Source organism: Galleria mellonella, unplaced genomic scaffold (genome assembly GCF_026898425.1).
Source record: "Galleria mellonella isolate WM207_F2 unplaced genomic scaffold, CSIRO_AGI_GalMel_v1 utg213, whole genome shotgun sequence".
NCBI lineage: Eukaryota > Metazoa > Arthropoda > Insecta > Lepidoptera > Pyralidae > Galleria > Galleria mellonella.
Window position 1 is genome coordinate 8,147,381 of NW_026442039.1, and position 18,337 is coordinate 8,165,717.

At 39.0% G+C, this 18,337-nt stretch overlaps 1 protein-coding gene across 2 annotated transcripts in view; it reads right to left on the reverse strand.

Annotated features, from left to right (window-relative positions):
* Positions 1-2,640: 2,640 nt before the first annotated feature.
* LOC128200609 (protein vestigial) overlaps positions 2,641-18,337 on the reverse strand; it is a 35,141-nt gene continuing 19,444 nt past the window's right edge. For both annotated transcript variants that reach the window (XM_052894574.1, XM_052894575.1), the window contains 3 exons: positions 15,421-15,559; positions 14,661-14,950; positions 2,641-4,438 (listed from right to left, as the gene is read on the reverse strand). In XM_052894574.1, the coding sequence (XP_052750534.1) occupies positions 4,389-4,438; positions 14,661-14,950; positions 15,421-15,559 (479 nt within the window). In that variant the 3' untranslated portion in view covers positions 2,641-4,388. The remainder of the gene's footprint in view (positions 4,439-14,660; positions 14,951-15,420; positions 15,560-18,337) is intronic.

Sequence of the window (18,337 nt, forward strand, 5' to 3'; positions counted from 1 at the left end):
AACTTAGGTATTTCGTACCACAAAATCTGTTTTTAATCCCCAAGACCTAAGCAGTGACCCGAGAAGATGGTGGCCTATGGTATAGTATGGTAGCATTCTGACTAGATCACAAAGGCCGTAAAATCAAAACTGTGTGGATACCAAAAATTGTATGACAATTAAAATTTCTGACTAGTAGCTATGTGTAGCTAGACTCACATCTGGAACAATCACCACATTGAGTGTCTCTGTACATTCTAAACACTGAATGGTAGAGAATGCCTATGGCAGTAAGTCCGCGCTTTGTACCACATTTTACTGGTCAATAAAGTTTAAATAAATGAAATAGTGGTCATATTTTAACTAAGATACATTTATTTAAACATTAGACAAAAATAATCGAGAGCTCGTTAAACTTTTATTATCTGTCCGCGGAATGAGGCACAAATAAGTATTAAAGCATTCATGTGTTTAGTGGTAAGTTGTAACGATTAATATTGAGATGTCGCACGTACCCGCAGCCGTGTTAGTCATCACTACAGCGTTGCCAGATGACAGCTTCCATTTAACCCCAAATTTTAAATATTTTGTTCGACATTGAAGCAATTTTCTTCACTTCTACCTATGTTAGACATTCGCTTTTGTTCGTTTTCACTGCGTTTCACTAACTAATCCTCTCTTCGGGTGACAAAAAAAAACACTCTTCTATATTGCAATAATATATCTAGATATCAAATGCCAAAATACTCAAATACATTACTCAAAATTCTTCACAGTGGCTTCACTTTTCTTTATTTTTACCCACAATTATGAAACATATACCCAATCTGGCGACATTGCATCTCTCTAAGAATCCGCATTTATAACGTTTACTTACTGTCATTCGTCTATACAGCTGTATCAGTTTATTTTATCACATTCAGTTACTCGTATAGATAAATTTCGACCCGACTGAAAAGGCCCAATTTTTAAAGTCGTCTACGCGCGATTGGTGCCTCTGGCGTGGGGCATGAGTTCAAGGGCTGTGGCAACCGCTTTCTATCAAGCGGACCTTGATGATTGCGCTCTCAATATATGAAAAACCTGTAACAGCCAGGTATAGGCAAGGATTATAATATATAATCAGACGAGACAAAGGACAGAAATTATGTTTTGTTACGCAAACACATTTAAACGTGTAGATAAGCTTGAATAAAATACACAAGTATACTAGATACATATTATAGATATGTAGGTAATAAAAAGGAGAGGCACATTACATAGCCAGCGAAAGCAGCAGGCACCTGCATCCGCCGCTCACCGGCCTTTTCACATTTTGGAGACTTTATAAAAATATTACTTAGTGACAAATTTTACATCGACGCCTCATTTCAAGTCTCCATAGTTTTAGTTATATTATTGAGATTCGAACTTACATCTGGAAATAGCCACATAATTTTGCAACCAATACTTAGTAGTGAAATGTAGTAGTCTGCCAGGTGGCGAAGTGAGCAGTTATTCATGATATCATTCGTCGATGTATTGCCGAATGTTGCACGCACGCCGCTATGTAAATAACGCGGCTCCGCGTCGCGTTCTCACCTGCTAATATTTTATTCAATAGGCGCTCGCGACGCTGCAGCGCAGCGCTGCGGCGACACCTTACAAAAACTGTCCCATGGATATTTTAATATGAACGGTGAGTGTAGCATAAACCAATAGTGCAGGCGAAATGCCAGTGAGAGCTGACATCAGGCTAGTTGACCCAGTGTGGTGAATTCATTGGAAATTACTTCATTGGTATAAACGGGTGCACAAAAATAGCATCCATTAATAACATAATTACCGATCCGAGATGATGAGGGGGCAAGGGATTGTTGGTAATGGGGTTTAACTGCCCTATAGCTAGCAATACCCCGTATTAGGTCGACCTCCACACAGTTCCCCTTGGAAACCATCGTGATTAATTATTGTTGAATTCGTCACGATAGGCCAACTGATCTGCGTCCATCCGCACCTATCATCCTTCAGTGGTGCCCCGCCCGCGCTGTCGCTATACACAGGCGAGCTCACAATTTACCCATTAAAAACAACCCGAGATGATAACTAAATTGTTGTACCTACTCATAATGTTAGAAGGACTACTAGAACAACATAACTTACCCCTTAAACCTACCACACTGCGCATAATTTTGTAGGCTACTTTAACCGCCATTACAAATTAATTATACAAATAGTTACAGTAACGCAGATTGTAATTTATAAAATGTTATTATTAATTAAACTTGAAAAACCTATGTAATAACGCACATTATCCGCCGTTACAGATGTTTGAAGTTGCAGGATTTACGTAGGCTTGCCATTTTAGTGTAGGTAGCTTATTTCATAATAACATTCATTTCATTTAACAGCAGTCAAATCACAGTTGGTATGGTAACAGGATTTTTTATTTCATATTAAAAATAAATATATTTATTATTTTTGTCTATTATTTTGCGCCGTGGCGTAGTCTCTAGGATAGACTTATTGAACTTGCGACTCGGTTTTCAGTAAGTCTTAATTTTTCATCAAAGATAACTTGGTAGCAGGTAAATATCTAATCTATCTACATCACCCCCATTTATAGTCTTAGGTAGTAGGTAGGTAGATATGAAAGGTACAATGAATAAAAAAAAATCGTGATTCCTTAACTTTATTTATTATATTCTCACATATAATTTTCATTGCAAGGGACATGTTATTTATAATGACAACGGTCGGTCGTCGCACTATATCCGTATTGTTCTACGATTTAGTTCTACTAGTAGAACAAAACTGAAAAAGCTTATTCGATTACTAAGAAAGAACGGAAGGGAAATTAATTAATTTGAACCGAGATTGTTCAACGATTTAGTTCCGCTATTTTTATTTATAACAAGGTAAGAAACTTTTAACTGTTCCAAAAATTGACATGTATATAGTTTCAATGAAGAAATAAATACGTTTGCCATAAATATTATTGTAGACAAATGGAAATAGATATTTTACATGAGAAGTATAAATATTATAAAAATCGTATTAATAAAGACGGCGCTATAATTGCGCATTGTAGTAGCAATAATGATAATAGGTTATTTGACTGAAGATTAAGGTGAACATGCTCAGTACTATAACGTACAGTTGGCCAGGAACCAGCGGGAGACTGTACACAAGTTGTCTGCATCCACACCACTATCTCACTCGTGTTTTTGTCGCAATGCAGTTGTGTTTACATGACTGTTTCAGTTTGAAGAGTAGGAGTATGGCAGATGCCAAAGCAGTTGGAATCGCAAATTTATATTGCATTAAAAGAGAATGAGTCATCGTACGATTAGAGAGAAGTGTGGACTAAAAGACTATGTAGTAATTAAAATTGAAAAGAGAACGTTGCGTTGGTCTGGAAATTTGGAGAACTGAAAAAAATTAATATTGTTTCTGCCTATCCCAATAAGAGACAAGCGTGATGGATATACATGTATATATACATATGTTATACATACTTTTGTCTGTTTTGCATTTTAACTTTATTGACGATATAATTTTATTAAAATCTAGAACTAAATTTATTTTTATAAATGTAAAATAGAACAAAACACACAAAAATAAACTTTTTAATCGTTTATTTCTGTTAAAATCATACTGCAAATAGTATCTAGAGCTGAACGGACAACAAGTCCGTTTCGTTCTAATGCTTGTAGTGTGATAGAACTATATCGTAGAACTATACGGACATAATCGGTAGTCGACCGTAAACTGTGCACTCCGCTAGTACCTATTGCTGAGCTCGCGGAGTATGACATTATGTACAGCTTCCATATACATATTTCATGTGAACAATCACTGGTACTTAATGTTGTAATATCTACATATACAGAAATGTACAACAATTGTTCAATTATTTGTGTTTGTTACTTTTTAAACTTTTTTTTAGCGCAAAGCACCTACGTGAATACATGTCACTATACACCATTTAGATAAATATTACCTATAACTGAACTTAATTCGTATATACACAACAGCTATCGGTCGCCTACGCTACGTGGAGCAGACACGCCGCGCCGGGACCGCCGCGCCGTCCCGGGTGGACACATCGCTCCAAACAAAACTCTATCGTAACTCAAATTTTAATAATACTCTTAACATGAGATTGAATCCCGTACCGGGCACCGAGGTCGCAGCCGGTCCCCGGGACCGGCTCCCGGGACACTGGCCCGCGAGGCGTGGCCTTGCACAGATTCTATACAAACTATATGTCTCTATATGTAAGTAGGTCGCTAGATTGCTACGAGGACTACAACTATACAATGTCTTTCTTTACAGCCGTCGTTTACCTAAGTAGTATGGTATCGGTAGGAGCACGCAGCCGCGGTCAGCACGCGCGAGCACGCGCGGCCGCCAGCGTCGCGCTCTCCTCAAAACCAATATAGGTCCTTGGACGTGTCCTGCACCTGCGCCTCCAGACCTGCGTGCACACATATCCCGGTTAGGTATGTACATCTGTGAACACTACAAGTTAATAGAGTACTGTTAATTCTAGCGGGAACAGATTAGCGAGGTCACGCTCCAATTATGACGAGTGTGACGCGGGGCGGCTCCTACGATTTATAACGACGAGTTCGCTCCGATAACAATTGGAGAACGTGACGTGTTCGGCACGATCTATTCATCATTCGGTACGGCACAGGCCTCGGTTAGATTAATGGTCACCGAGCCCCGGGTCCCGGACCCCGGGCGCCGGGCGTCGTGCTCGAGGCGAGTGAGTGGCGATAAGGATCGTTGTTCGTCCGCCGCCCGGCGCGAGCTGTGACGCGGCCGCAGTCAGCCCTACTCCGCTCGACTGCTCGCGGAGAAGCGACGCGACGGTGATGGCTCGCTTGCAGATCACAATCGACGATAAGACTAATGAAGCTGTGCTGTAGCCACGAACACGACTGATCGACGGGTAAGTACAAACCTACTCGGTCGGGTGGATCTTTACCTGCCTAAACCTCATTATACGGGGGGGGGGAGGGATTGTTAGTAATGGGTTCTCTAACAGCCCCTTTGTTAGTAATACACAACAACAGGGTACTGTCAGGTCAACCTCTACGCGGTTCCCCCTGAAAACCATCGTGGTAAATTTACCATAAATTCATCACGATGGATCAATTGACCTGGCTTCATCCTCACCTATCATCTATCACTGATGGCCCGCCATCTATCACTGATATACCGATAGCGCAGACGTGGTTACCATTCCATTTTCAACCATTAAAAAAAACTTAATTATAGTTTGCCTGCTGACAATATACTCTATCATCAGGCCAGCCTCTGCGCGGTCCACCCTGGATACCACCGTAATAAATTCCTAGTGATTTCGGTGCAGATCCAAACGATGCAGGCCAAATGACCTGACTTCATCCTCATCTTTCATTCCTCATTGGGATATAAATGCCAATGCGGTGCAGTAATGCCAACGTATACCGATAGCGCAGACGGCGATGCTATACTGAATAGCATATCATCCATTGAATAAAAACCTAATTAACGTGTAACTATACGGCCTACCATTACGAACCGGAAGGACTAACCTAGCAGTAGTATAGTCATTTGCTAATTGCCCTTCTACTAACTACGACCATAACTAACTCTTTTGATTGAATTATTTTGTTTTTATTTAATAATAAGTCATTTTTATAACAATTATCTATTGATTTTCATACTATTTGATTCAACCGGTGTTGTAATATCCAAATTACATATTTTTTTATTTCCCAAGAAATCTTACTTAATTCAATAGATATATCAATAGTTAAAGATTGTAATATCACAAAAAGAACCAACTTCAATTGTGACAAACCAGTTATTTTGAGCTAAAAATTAAAATACTGAATTCGATTTTAATAAAATTTCTATGGGACCAAACTATGTCATGTAAGTATGTCTTTTCAACTGAAAAAAAAATAATTTTCCAAATCGGTTTAGATATGACTAGTGAATTTAGAATCACCTTCTTTCTGAAGTTGGTTTAAAAACAACTACCAATTCATACAAATACAATTTAATTATTTCGTACATGAATTAGTTAGAAAAGTGTCGAATTTTTTTATAAATTCTTCGCAGCAAATAACAACATACCGAAGACATACCTACAGCGGTAGAATTATAAAAAGTGACGATTTTAAATAGCTTGTTAACAACTCTATTCAAATAGTTTTATATTCTCTTCAAAAAGACAAATTGGTGCCATACTACCAATGTGTCTGACTGCTCTATGAATCACCATCACAATGCAATCGACCTTCTAACTCTCAGGTTTATACATATGTAAGGCAGTACAATTATGTTGGTCCCTTTGGCATGTTATATTGTTGGTATTGGGATCAACTAGTTAAATCTCCTCGAAGCAATTTGTATGATGTCAGGACTCAACTTAAAAATAACGAAAAAAAAAAAAACAAAATCAATAAAACAATCGTTCCTACCGTCATTCCCGTAGTTTCCATTTTTTGCTTTATAAGGGAAACATACAATTATCAAAACACATACATATATATTGGTCACGCCTGTCTCCCATTACGGTAGGCAGAAACAATGGAACGCCAAATGCTTCGATTCAAACAAACCTGTTTCGCTTCTTCAACATTCATCAATCTTTTCATACACGCTCGCCGGTTACGGGTACTTTTAATTCGGCCCTTCTTCAGCACGTCGCCTATTTGGTCGACATACATCCGTCTAGGGCGGCCCCTACCGACATATTCATTCATTCTTGCTCGATAAATTTCTTTCGTAATTCTTCTTTCATCCATCCTCTCCAAACGACCGAACCAACGCAACACAAACAAAAAATATAATAAATACAGCAATAACATATACCAGTGAAGTTTCCACAATAAACTTACATATTAAATAAACGAGAGCAGATTATTATGCGGAATTTGAGCAAAGTTCCTCGCTCATGTGGTTATTAAATAAACTTTATTTATATAAGTCCATAGTGATGAATATAGGTAGGGTCTATCTATGGCCGTTCATTGACTATGATAGAAAATAACATGATATAATTTATGAATTAATATCACTAATGCAAGCTGCAAGCTGCAAGCTGCATTTTACGAATAGGTACGCATGCATTATACCTAATACATAGTAAATATTATAGAGTCTGTTTGTAACAAATGGAGAATCTCAAAAACTAGGTATTACCTATTAAAAAAAAAAAACTTTCGCCTACAGTAAGCTCCGTTATTAACGAACAAATTAGGTTATATACTTTTTTTATACAACTTAGAATGGCAAACAAGCTGACGGCCCACCTGATGGAAAGTGGTAGTCGTCGCCTATAGACATGAGCAGTACTGTGGACATAACAGAGTATACTGTTTATATACACCCATGCGTGCCATTCCTGAGGACTCGGGTGTTATTCCTCTGTACCCTGTAAATTCACTGCCATATCCCACCCTTCAAACCGAAACACAGCCATGCAAACACAACTACTATTTTCAAAAAAATTAGGTGCCCAGTGAAATTTACAATATATTGTATTATTGTAATTTACCTAAAGTATTAAAAATTGGCCTATTAAAGCTAATATAAAATACCGACTAATTCATCATTGTATCTATCTACCCGTGCGAAGACTGGGTGGATCGCTAGTATTTAAAATGTAATGGACGTGTAGAAGTTTCACATATAAATATATAATAAAAATCTACTAGATACATTATAGGTATATCATCATATCGTCATACGAGTATAGTCGTTAACTGTCCGCTACTAAACATAAGCATCTCCCGTAAGGGAGGGTTTTATCAGGAGTAGCCACGCTTGACACGCGGGTAGGCAACCGCAGATAAGTTTTGTTTTAAGAGGGACGCTACTAGCCCTCTCTCGATCTATAAGTTCCCTTTGACGCTTCTTACGTCACCCACTGGAAAGGAACCACACGGCTATACTTCACTATTATTTAATCCTAATTTACACAGTCCAAGCCGTGAGGTACAGCGCCGTGAGTTACCATGAAGGTCAGCCCGAACTTCGTACCCGAAACGCTATGCGACCGAAATAAGTCCTGTAAAGCGACCGTGAAGTTTCTTCGGCTTTATTTCGGACAAGAGTCATAGAGTATGTTTCGGAACGGAAAGAGATGAGAGGTCTTAATATCATTCATTAACAAATCCATAGAAAAAAATAAACTTGTTAAACATAAACCGACTTCAAAAAAGAAGGTGAAACATAAGGTAATAAATGAAAATAAACTAATGTTAGTATGTTAATTTAAAGGACAAAATCTGTTTGAAGTCTGTACCAACTGATGCGTTATATTGTTGTTGATTGAGTTGTACAATTGGACAGTTGCTTGCAGTTGGTTAAGTTGGTTGGCCTTTAAACATTTACATTAAGTTCATTAGAATTATGTTTCGTTATTAATTTAAGCTGTGTCATAAATTATTGTTCCCGTCGTGTTTGTGCTGGGCACCCACTTCAAACAGATTTTGTCCTTTAAATTAAAAGACTAATGTTAGTTTATGAATCATTTTTTTGGTTTTCTTTTTGAAGTCGGTTTAATATTTTTTTTTATAATTTTTTTTATACAACTTAGAATGGCAAACAAGCTGACGGTCCACCTGATGGAAAGTGATAACCGTCGCCTATAGACATGAGCAGTACCATGGACATAACAGAGTATACTGTTTCGCCCATTCGTGCCTACAATAACAACATACGTAATGCTTTACACAGTGTGTATGTAGGCGGCCACTTATTGATATTAAACATCGAGTGTACGGCAGTTAATGGCGGGGAGTGCGGCGCGGCGCGGTGGCGCGGTGGCGCGGCGGCCGCATGAAGGCTGTAATTGACGCTAGATCGTGATTTAGTGGCGATGGGCGGCGGGAGGCGCGGACAGCGAACAGCGGACAGCGGACAGCGCGCGGTATCGACCGCGGGCAGCGGGACGCCGCGCCGCCGCCGCCGGTCAGCGCGCCGCCATTGGCCGCCGCCGGCCGCGCCGCCCCCACCGACACCCCGCCCCGCCGCCCGCCGCCCGCCGCCCGCCGCCCGCCGCCCGCCGGACACTCGCCGGCGCGATACGAACATACGAAGCGAGCGGATCGGTTTCATTACCACCGTCATGTCGTGCGTGATAATAGGTGAACTCTAAGATTAAACTATCATTCGGGTCCTGACACACAGTCACTATGTGTATAGATAACTTTCTTTCTGTGTATTCTACTTATTAGACCAAAATTTTATAAAAAAAAATTGTCGGTGCCATTCACTCCGCGAATAATTTGATAGGCCCACTGGCCCCATTACAATTTACTCACTACTGGACAGTATACTTGCACAGAAAAGTGTTTTGTGAATTCTTGCCTTTTTAAAATAGATGTTGATACAATTCTTTTTGCATAAATTTGTCTTTTTTATTATAGACTGAAGGACTTCACGCATGATTGAATATAGGTTCAGTATATATTTGTTATACATCTATCCCAGTGTGTTTTTGTTCCTATATCCTATTTCTATTAATTAATGAACAAACGAAAATCTAGTTGATGCGACCATAGACAATCTGGTAATATAGTAGTAACAAAATCGATTGCTTCAATGTTTCGATTTGTCGTTTATGTCATTTAGTGTTACCGTAATAATTGCAACTGAACAACAAACTATACCTTTGTTTCACTAGAAGAACAGTGATTATTGAAATTTTGCATGGCCTCAAGATAATTTTTAAGTAGGTACACACCACATTTCTAACATATAGATACAAAAAATAGTTTTATATATCCCTTAATGAATGTGGATCGTTGACAGAGAGCTGAGCATCTAGTTTACACGACTGTAGGTAAGTAGGTACGAGTACAGTCCTGTGGTTGATAGATAGGTGACAATACGGGAGCGTGCGCACGGGGTCACAAGGCATGTTTGTCAATAAACCAGCGACGTATCCCCTTCATCCCGTCCCAGTCTCCCACCCTCGCGTCGCCCTATGCTCAACTCACTACACCACAACACTGATAGGTAAGTTGCATATACAACAATCACTTACTTTGTTACAATAACATGTTTGACTATTCAAAATATTTTAAAAGTAATTAATAAAGTAAATCCTTTTATTTCTGATGTCTGTCTTTATATCAATAAATTATTAAACCGACAAAAACATTTCAGATTTTACTAATTTCCTTTTAAAGAATCACACATTGTCGTTTTTAAGTCTGCCTAGGGAGAATAGTAGGATTGGAAATAAATGGATATGAAGCGAGTAGTGGGCAGTATAGGGGTTTATACACGACCGCCGCGGCGCCGTCGGCATGGTGCTTTTACATATAGTGTTCTTATTTACGTAGATACTATCAAGTAACGTTAATAAAATTAACTGCATCCCAATTAATAAAATTAATAAGGTATGCAGTAAACGCGATTTAACACCCTAAAATATAAATACATCATGAAGTAACACAAGTTGTAACAAATAACGTGAAGTTCTCTATATGAACTCTACCAGGGCGTTCATTATAATAAGGCTTGTATATATTACATTCAAATATATTAAAATGATCATTGAAAAAATAATAAAAGAAACATAACATGAATGTGATACATTAGTTTCATTAAAATTTAAAGTTAAAATAATATAATTTATTAGATACCAATTATAAAATTCAACTCTGCATTTAATTCTCAGTTGAATACAAATCTGAATCAAAAATTGTTTCGGTTTGTTGACAAATATCAATATTTACTCTTATATAATCTCTTTACGTATTTCATTATCATTTTAATAGGCATATGTGTGTATGTGTGTATGTGTGTGTGATTGAAATTGCCCTGATTGGTGTAGATAATCATTATTTTTCTAAGAATACAAGGCATAATTTAAGTCTACCAGAGAAACAAAAAAAAATTCTAAAACAAAATTGAACCTAACAATTAGATAGCAGATAATACCTATTTAAAATGAAGGACAGGTATGGTGTGCTAATATATTTTTCTAGGTACATTAATAATTCTCGTTTCGTAAGGGAAAATGCTTAGTAAAAACTAACTAACATAAGTTAAAGAGGGATTTTACTCTATATATAGGAGATTGCACTCTATATAATTTTAGTGCACCATAACTAAATCAAATAAATACACCTATAATCACGTATCTATTACCTAGTAATTCATTGTATTTATATTTGCATGATTACAAACTGTTGATGTCGTACATGACACGTAGTCGCACGTCTCTAATTACCCTTAGCTCTTAAGTCGTCAAGTATGAGTACTCACCTATGTAGGTACCTATCATTATCTCTGTGTATCATGTAACATAGTGTGCGCGTGCATCTTTATATACAGCGAAAAAGTTATCAATCAAGAGAATGGCTGCGATCGAATAAACAAAAGGGAGTGGAGTGCTATCGAGGGATACTGACGGCTGTAGGCCCATCGGTGATAGAGCGCGGGGCGTAGGGCGCGGGACGCGGGGCGCGGGGCGCGGGGCCTGCTCAGATCGCGAGAGAAGAATTTAATTTGCGATGAGACGGGCGGCCGCGGGACCCGCCGCGCAAATTAATTTTAATCGTCGTCATTAAGGGAGCGTCCCCTCACCCCCGGCCCGCGCCCCGCTAGCGCTGCCTCTCATTACGTGATCGTTTCGCCTTTCAACTCGCCGCCCGAGCGCAGTTTTTACTCTATCAACCGTCCCTTGTAATCGCTCCTCGTTCGCTGTTGGCGGCAATTACTCCTATCCTTAGAAACGAATCTAAATTCCAGCGCATTGACGGCCGGGAATCACGCGAAGTTTTTCCTGTGAAGGTTTAGGAAACGCGGGTCGTTCCCGCCCCGACGCGAGTGCAGGGTGCGGGTACCTTCGCACTGATTCGCGCCCTGCCTGCCATCATATAGGTACCTACATTGTTATGGGATGCGTCTACACATAATTAATAGGTATATATTTATCTGTATTATGATTGGACATACTTGAATGTTCAAATTTAAAAACAGCTATGAATTTAAAGCAATATAATTATCATAGTATAATTATATTAGAAAATAAAACTAACTAACTAGAACTAAATTGGAAACCTGAGGGTTTATTTATTACAATATCGTATACCAAAATCAATCTATTAACTAATTGGTATAGCATAGTTTTAATGTGCCTTAAATTTTACAATGACTTGTATAGTTTACAGGCATAATGTAGAAAAACTAATTCTGTTTCTAACCGGAGTATATAGCACTTATAGAACTCTAAAATGATCCAATATAAAGGAAAGTACCTATTAGGTTAGATATCTTAAAGCAATCAAGTCGCTTGTTTGCATTTATATTTGGCACAACTGTATAAACATCAGTAGGTAAATTATAAATCAATAGGCATAACGTGTACAGTGTAGAATCAAACCGAAGACGAGCATCACGCAGCCGTCAGCGTGTTGTGTGCGCACTGCAGACGCGATGAGTAGGTTACGTTGCGCAGGAACAAGCCGCGCCGCGTCGGAGGAAGCCACAAAGCTGGAATGCTTTGTTTTGTCACTCAGATAGAGCGCTTAAATCATCACAATTAAAATATCTGCGGCCGAAACGAGTGGAATCTCTTTGAAAATTGAAATACACACCGAGAGTCGGTGGGCGCGAGCGAGTGCCCCGCGCTCGTGCCGCGCCGCGACCGCGCGCGCGCTTCACATATTACTTTGTCGTTGTTAATGTAACAAGCATTATTTATCGTTCTCTTTCATACGGGGCTACTAATAGCAATTTATTAAATAAAAACATAAAATCATTCTCTTTGTACGACTACAAACTGTTAATCTGTGTCCGCGAGTAGCGATTAAACGTGATGCAAGTATTCATTAATATAATATTAATCTCATACAATAACTTATAGATATTTAAACATTCTGAATCAAATTTGACACGTACAAAAATTACAATTGCCTGCAATGTGTTGGACTTTATCATCTGTAAATTGCTAGTTACGATAAATAAATTAGTAAGGGTAATATCAATTAAAAGTAGATACCTATAGGTTACTTAAATTAGTAATGTACGTTTCATTACATAGGTAGACTTTGATAAATTATTTTATTTGTGATCCACTTAAATCTTGAATCTTGTTCCAGATCATAGTTTAAGGTGCCTACTCACCCCCTATACCTAAAGAACAATTTCAATTTAATATAATGTATTTATTATTTTTCCCGTTACCGTTCCATATTTGTATCTATCACTACTAAAACTAGTACAAGTGACATAAAAGATAATTTAAATATATGCAATAGAGTTTAAAATAATCAGAATTCAAAGTAATAACAAAATTATATCACTTTTCTGTGTAAGTGTACCTACTCTTTGAGAAAATGTAATAAATAACGTGTTTAGTCTTATTGTGCTCACGAGCAGGATGAATGGTACACGCAAATAACCTGTCCCACACACTCTGCTCGTAATTTGTAAATTTGCAATATTTTAAAAGTCCCAAGCAGGTAAGTAAATCTAAAACATTGGTGAAAACAGGGGCGCCGGCTTCTAAATAACCTCGCGGGTGCTCATGCTCATTTGATAACTAGGTGCATCATCATTATTTCAGCTGCCGCACACTGCTTGCTGGACAAGCAAACGAGAACTTAACAAAAGATAATGAGATGAGGATTGTTACAGTTATATTATGATTGCGTCATAGGTGCTCCTCGTACGCTGCTGTATGCCTAATATTTTCATCTAATCACTAGCCACGGTATTTAATTTTTGTTTGGCTACGGAATTCTTTTTCAATAATTTATTAACATCATTTGAACACTTATACAGAACTTACAAAAAATCAATATTGAAAACCAAAGCTTTTGAAAGTCGCTTGAAAATATATGCAGGTATAATACAAATATCTACTTGTATTCCCAGAAATATATTTTTGGTGGGATCGCATAGTAATCCTATATCGTTTAGTTGATTATAAATATCTGGTATTAAGTATAATATGGGCATCTTTTGACCACAGCTGTTATATTTTGATTTTATTTTATTTCAGTGTTGAAATCCTATTCTGTTTCGTTGAATAAAACAATATTTGAATCATAATTTATGAACTGTGCATCTACATCTACATAAAATCTGCACACCCTTCATATTATTATTTACAATACGATCAAACTAATAATATAAATGTGTGTAGCCCTTGTCAACCCGCCTGCCAGGCGTGGCAACTATTGGCAAAAACCTCCAATAGCGGGAGGCCTATTTTCAGCAATGCAGCAGGTAATGACTGATATAACGACGATGATAATGATATATTTTCCCGTGGGTGTCGTAAGAGGCAATTAAGGAAATTAAATGGTCGAGGGATGGGCAACACCATCCCTTCTAAAACATCACCAAAGCCTAACTGAGGTTGCCAACCAGTTTGCCAAGAGTAATAACTACTAGCGTTAGATCTTTGAGCTTCAGTCGTATTATGTTGTCTGATGAGCTGATCACGTCTCAGTTAGCGAAATTCGTGTTGCAATATGGATGTAGATTTAATAGTCTATCATCGATTACTAGTAAGGAAAGTCACACTAGTAGTGGCCAATCCATCACAACAATCGTGGTGGTAGTCACGAGTAGGTACACTAAACGTAAATAAAATGATAAACCAGAACATAACCAAATCTGTTCCCGCTAGTAAATACTATATGGCCTAGTCAGATGAGCGAGGTACTCACCGGGCACGGCGGGGTAGGAGTAGGGCGAGCAGGCGGCGGGGTGCGCGGCGTGCGCGGCGTGCGCGGGGTGCGCGGGGTGCGCGGGGTGCGCGGGGTGCGCGGGGTCGAGGTGGTGCGGCGCGTGGTGCTGCGCGTGCGCGTGCGGCCAGTCCACCGGCTTGTACTGGTGGTGCAGCGAGCCGCGGCCCAGCAGCAGCCCGCCCACGCCGTAGCCGGCCGCCGCCATGTTGTGGTGCGCCTGCGCCGCCGCGTGGTACTCCGCCGCGTGCCTGTGCGCCGCGTGCCCGTACCTGCCGTACCGTACACTTCGTTACTGCCCGCCAGGCCTCCCCGCTCACATCTCCGAGAGACTGGCTCTCCTCGACAGTGTTAAGAAGTTGAGCAGTGATTACACTCATCATCGTCCATTCAACTATTGCTGACCGGAGGTCTCCCCGGTAGAATAGCTCTGAGCCACATCCACTCATTGACTTCCTTTGACGACATTAATAGATCATCGCCTATTGCCCCTTCACAGCAGAAACAAATGAACTACTGGTACCTATCAAGTTCTGTAAGCGACCTCATTGCTAGCAATACACACAATCTTCCCTGGAAACCGTTGCGATTAATTCTTGATGAAATTAGTCATGACGACCCAATTATTTCATTATTATAATAAAATCGCAACAACTCTGTTGTCAACACCAGGTGCATTTTGATGATTACTTAGCGTGTAGTACCATGAATAAAATAATAATCACGTAATACCACGACATACCCAGTGTAGTGTTGATGCCAAGGGTCGTAATCGTAGATGTCGACGCCGGCGCAGGCGCCGCCGGCGGCCGCCACGCCCGCCGCCGCCGCCGCGTTGAAAAACGACGCCGGCAGGTTGCGAGACACCATGGGCACGCTTTCTGTACCATAACAACACAGTAGTAAAGAGCCTAATAATATACCTAGGGATTATTACACCATTATATTTATATAATTGGCATATTAAAATAATTAGATATTTTATCTCCAATCTCTCTTTATTTAACCTAGCATCCCGCTAGATTTGCGTTACATTTTTTGAAGTACGTTATCTATTTCTGGTTCGTCGTATACCTATATTTTTTTTTTATATTACTTTTAAAATTTATTGCTTATTACAAATTGCTTAATAACGTTGATTGGGCTAAATAAAGAATAAATTATCGTTTGAAAAAAAGCAAGCAAATTAAAAAACAAAAACATAAATCTATTTTACAGTAATACCTTTCTATGTGAATGTACTTTGAACAGATCAATTTGTGTTCAATGGAGCTGCCAAATTATTCGTGGGGTGAGTGGGACCGTTAGGTATTTAAGTTCTTGGGCTTACTGAACCCCTTGATTCTTGCCCTAGTCGACCTAGTAATATTAGTATTAGTAGTACTATAAGTAATCCATACTTATTATGACCGAGTCGAGGAGGTAGCAAATGCTTGTCCCGACGAAAATTATTAATTCACTCTTGCGCCACTTGCCCTTTTCTGTCTGTTCTCCCTTAACTAAAGGTTGTCTGTAAGAGATTGCCCTAGCGATAAGACCGCCTTTTGTACCTTTATGTGTATATTTCAATCTGTATTTATGTTACTGTATTTCATTTGAATTATTCACTTGTCATTGTATATTTTTATTTATGGTGCAATAAAGAGTTAAATAAATAAATAAATAAAACAACTACATAGTTGTTTTCTTCGTTTTATTTGTCCATTTTCATAAAATCACGTAATAATAATGAGTAAACACCTAATTAAAGTAATTATTAAATTAAACTCCTTACACCTCAGTCATGCACTGGTGATCAGACCACAGGTCAAAGATCCGCGGAGCATCTATCCTTTGCTACTTTATGTATATATAATAACATACATACATAAAACTCTTGCATCAGCCACTTTCATTCATTATTCATCTCGAGATGCACGCCCGCAGCCGAGAGCGGAGAGCACTGTTTAATTAGTTTTATAACTTTATATTTATTAATTTTATGACTTCATCAAAACCCGTATAAAGGTCGTCGAACTAAAATGGTTCAAATAATAAAATCTAAATGTTTCTTACAAGTGAAGTTCAAATATTTAGGCGCTTTAATTATTACTTATAGTAATGACTAGTTTCTACACGCGACTGCAGTAGTCGCATGACGGGGATGTATTGATTAAACGAGATAAAAAGTAGCCTACGTTTAATCATCATCGCAAACACTTACTACGTGTATACAACATATACAAGATGTGATGACATATACATATCTAGTAGTAACATATATCTAGGGGACTACTCTTCTTCTAATGGTATTTGTCATTTATTTGTTAATTAGAATAAAATTTTAAATAATAGTGAATGTAATGAACACGCACAATGTATTTTATCTAAAATTCAATTTTTTTTATTTATTTATTTATTTTTCTACGGAATTACGCGACTGGCTCTTGGCCACAACAGAATATCAGTGTTTTACTCTTTTGAGGGCAAAGCAATGAGTTGTGACCAATTTGTGTTATTATAGTAAACGTATGAAAGGAAAAATTGTTTCTTCTTTTTTTTATTTTTTGTATATGTATATGGGCTCATGTCTATAGGGACGGTTACCACTTTCCATCAGGTGGACCATCAGCTTGTTTGCCATTCTAAGTTGTATAAAAAAATTTACTCTTTTATCTTTTTTAAAATTACAATAAAAACCTATTGTCAAAGAAGGCGTCGCTAGTCTGTCAAGTAGCAGCGAGCCCCTCCGTCGCTGCCGCGCCGGCCGCGTACCGAGTGTACTCGAGCCGAGTACAGGCGGAACACTAGCGGCCACTATAAAAAGCTACTAATCGATGGAGGAGAGCTATTGCGAGCGAGTCGACGACACGATCTGTCTGAGGACGATAAAAACAATTCGCGGAATGCGAGCCGTGGGAGCCGTGGGAGCCGTGGGAGCCGTGCGAGCCGTGCGAGCGCGCGTACCCACTTGTAGCTGCTCGTCGCCGTGCGCACTAACTTGCACCTATTCTTCAGTTACATAGCAACCAGTATGTGGATGACACTGTCGGCTCTACACCTAACTGGCACTGAAGAGAGCTCCTTACACCTGGCGCCGTGTCATTTTTAATGGGTAATGATGAACTGGTAACCCTGCCTGCGCTGTCGGTATGTACTTCTATGCTAGTGGGGTACTAGTTTACACCAGTGGGTGATGACATGTAAGGACGAAGTCATGTCAGTTTGCCTGTCATGACGAATTTAATTAACCACGATTATTTCAAGGGGGACTGCGCAAAGGTCGACCTGACAGCTAGCAACGTAGACGTTATTCGCCATTACTAATAATCCATTGATACCATGATTACCATGTGTATGACTGTATAGTACAGAGGAATAACACCTGAGTCCTCAGGAATAGCAACGCATGGCGGGTATCATGGGCGAATCAGTATACTCTGTTATGGCCATGCTACTGTTCATGTCTATAGGCGACGGCTACCACTTTCCATCAGGTGGGCCGTCAGCTTGTTTGCCATTCTAAGTAGTATAAAAAAAACTTGTTTGCCATGTATGTGGTATAAAAATAAACTATTAATAATAAATAGAAAGTCTACCTGTCGTTCAGAGAAGAAAATAAAGCACACCGGTAGGTAGGTTGGATACTTAAGTACATACCTATATATTACATATATAGA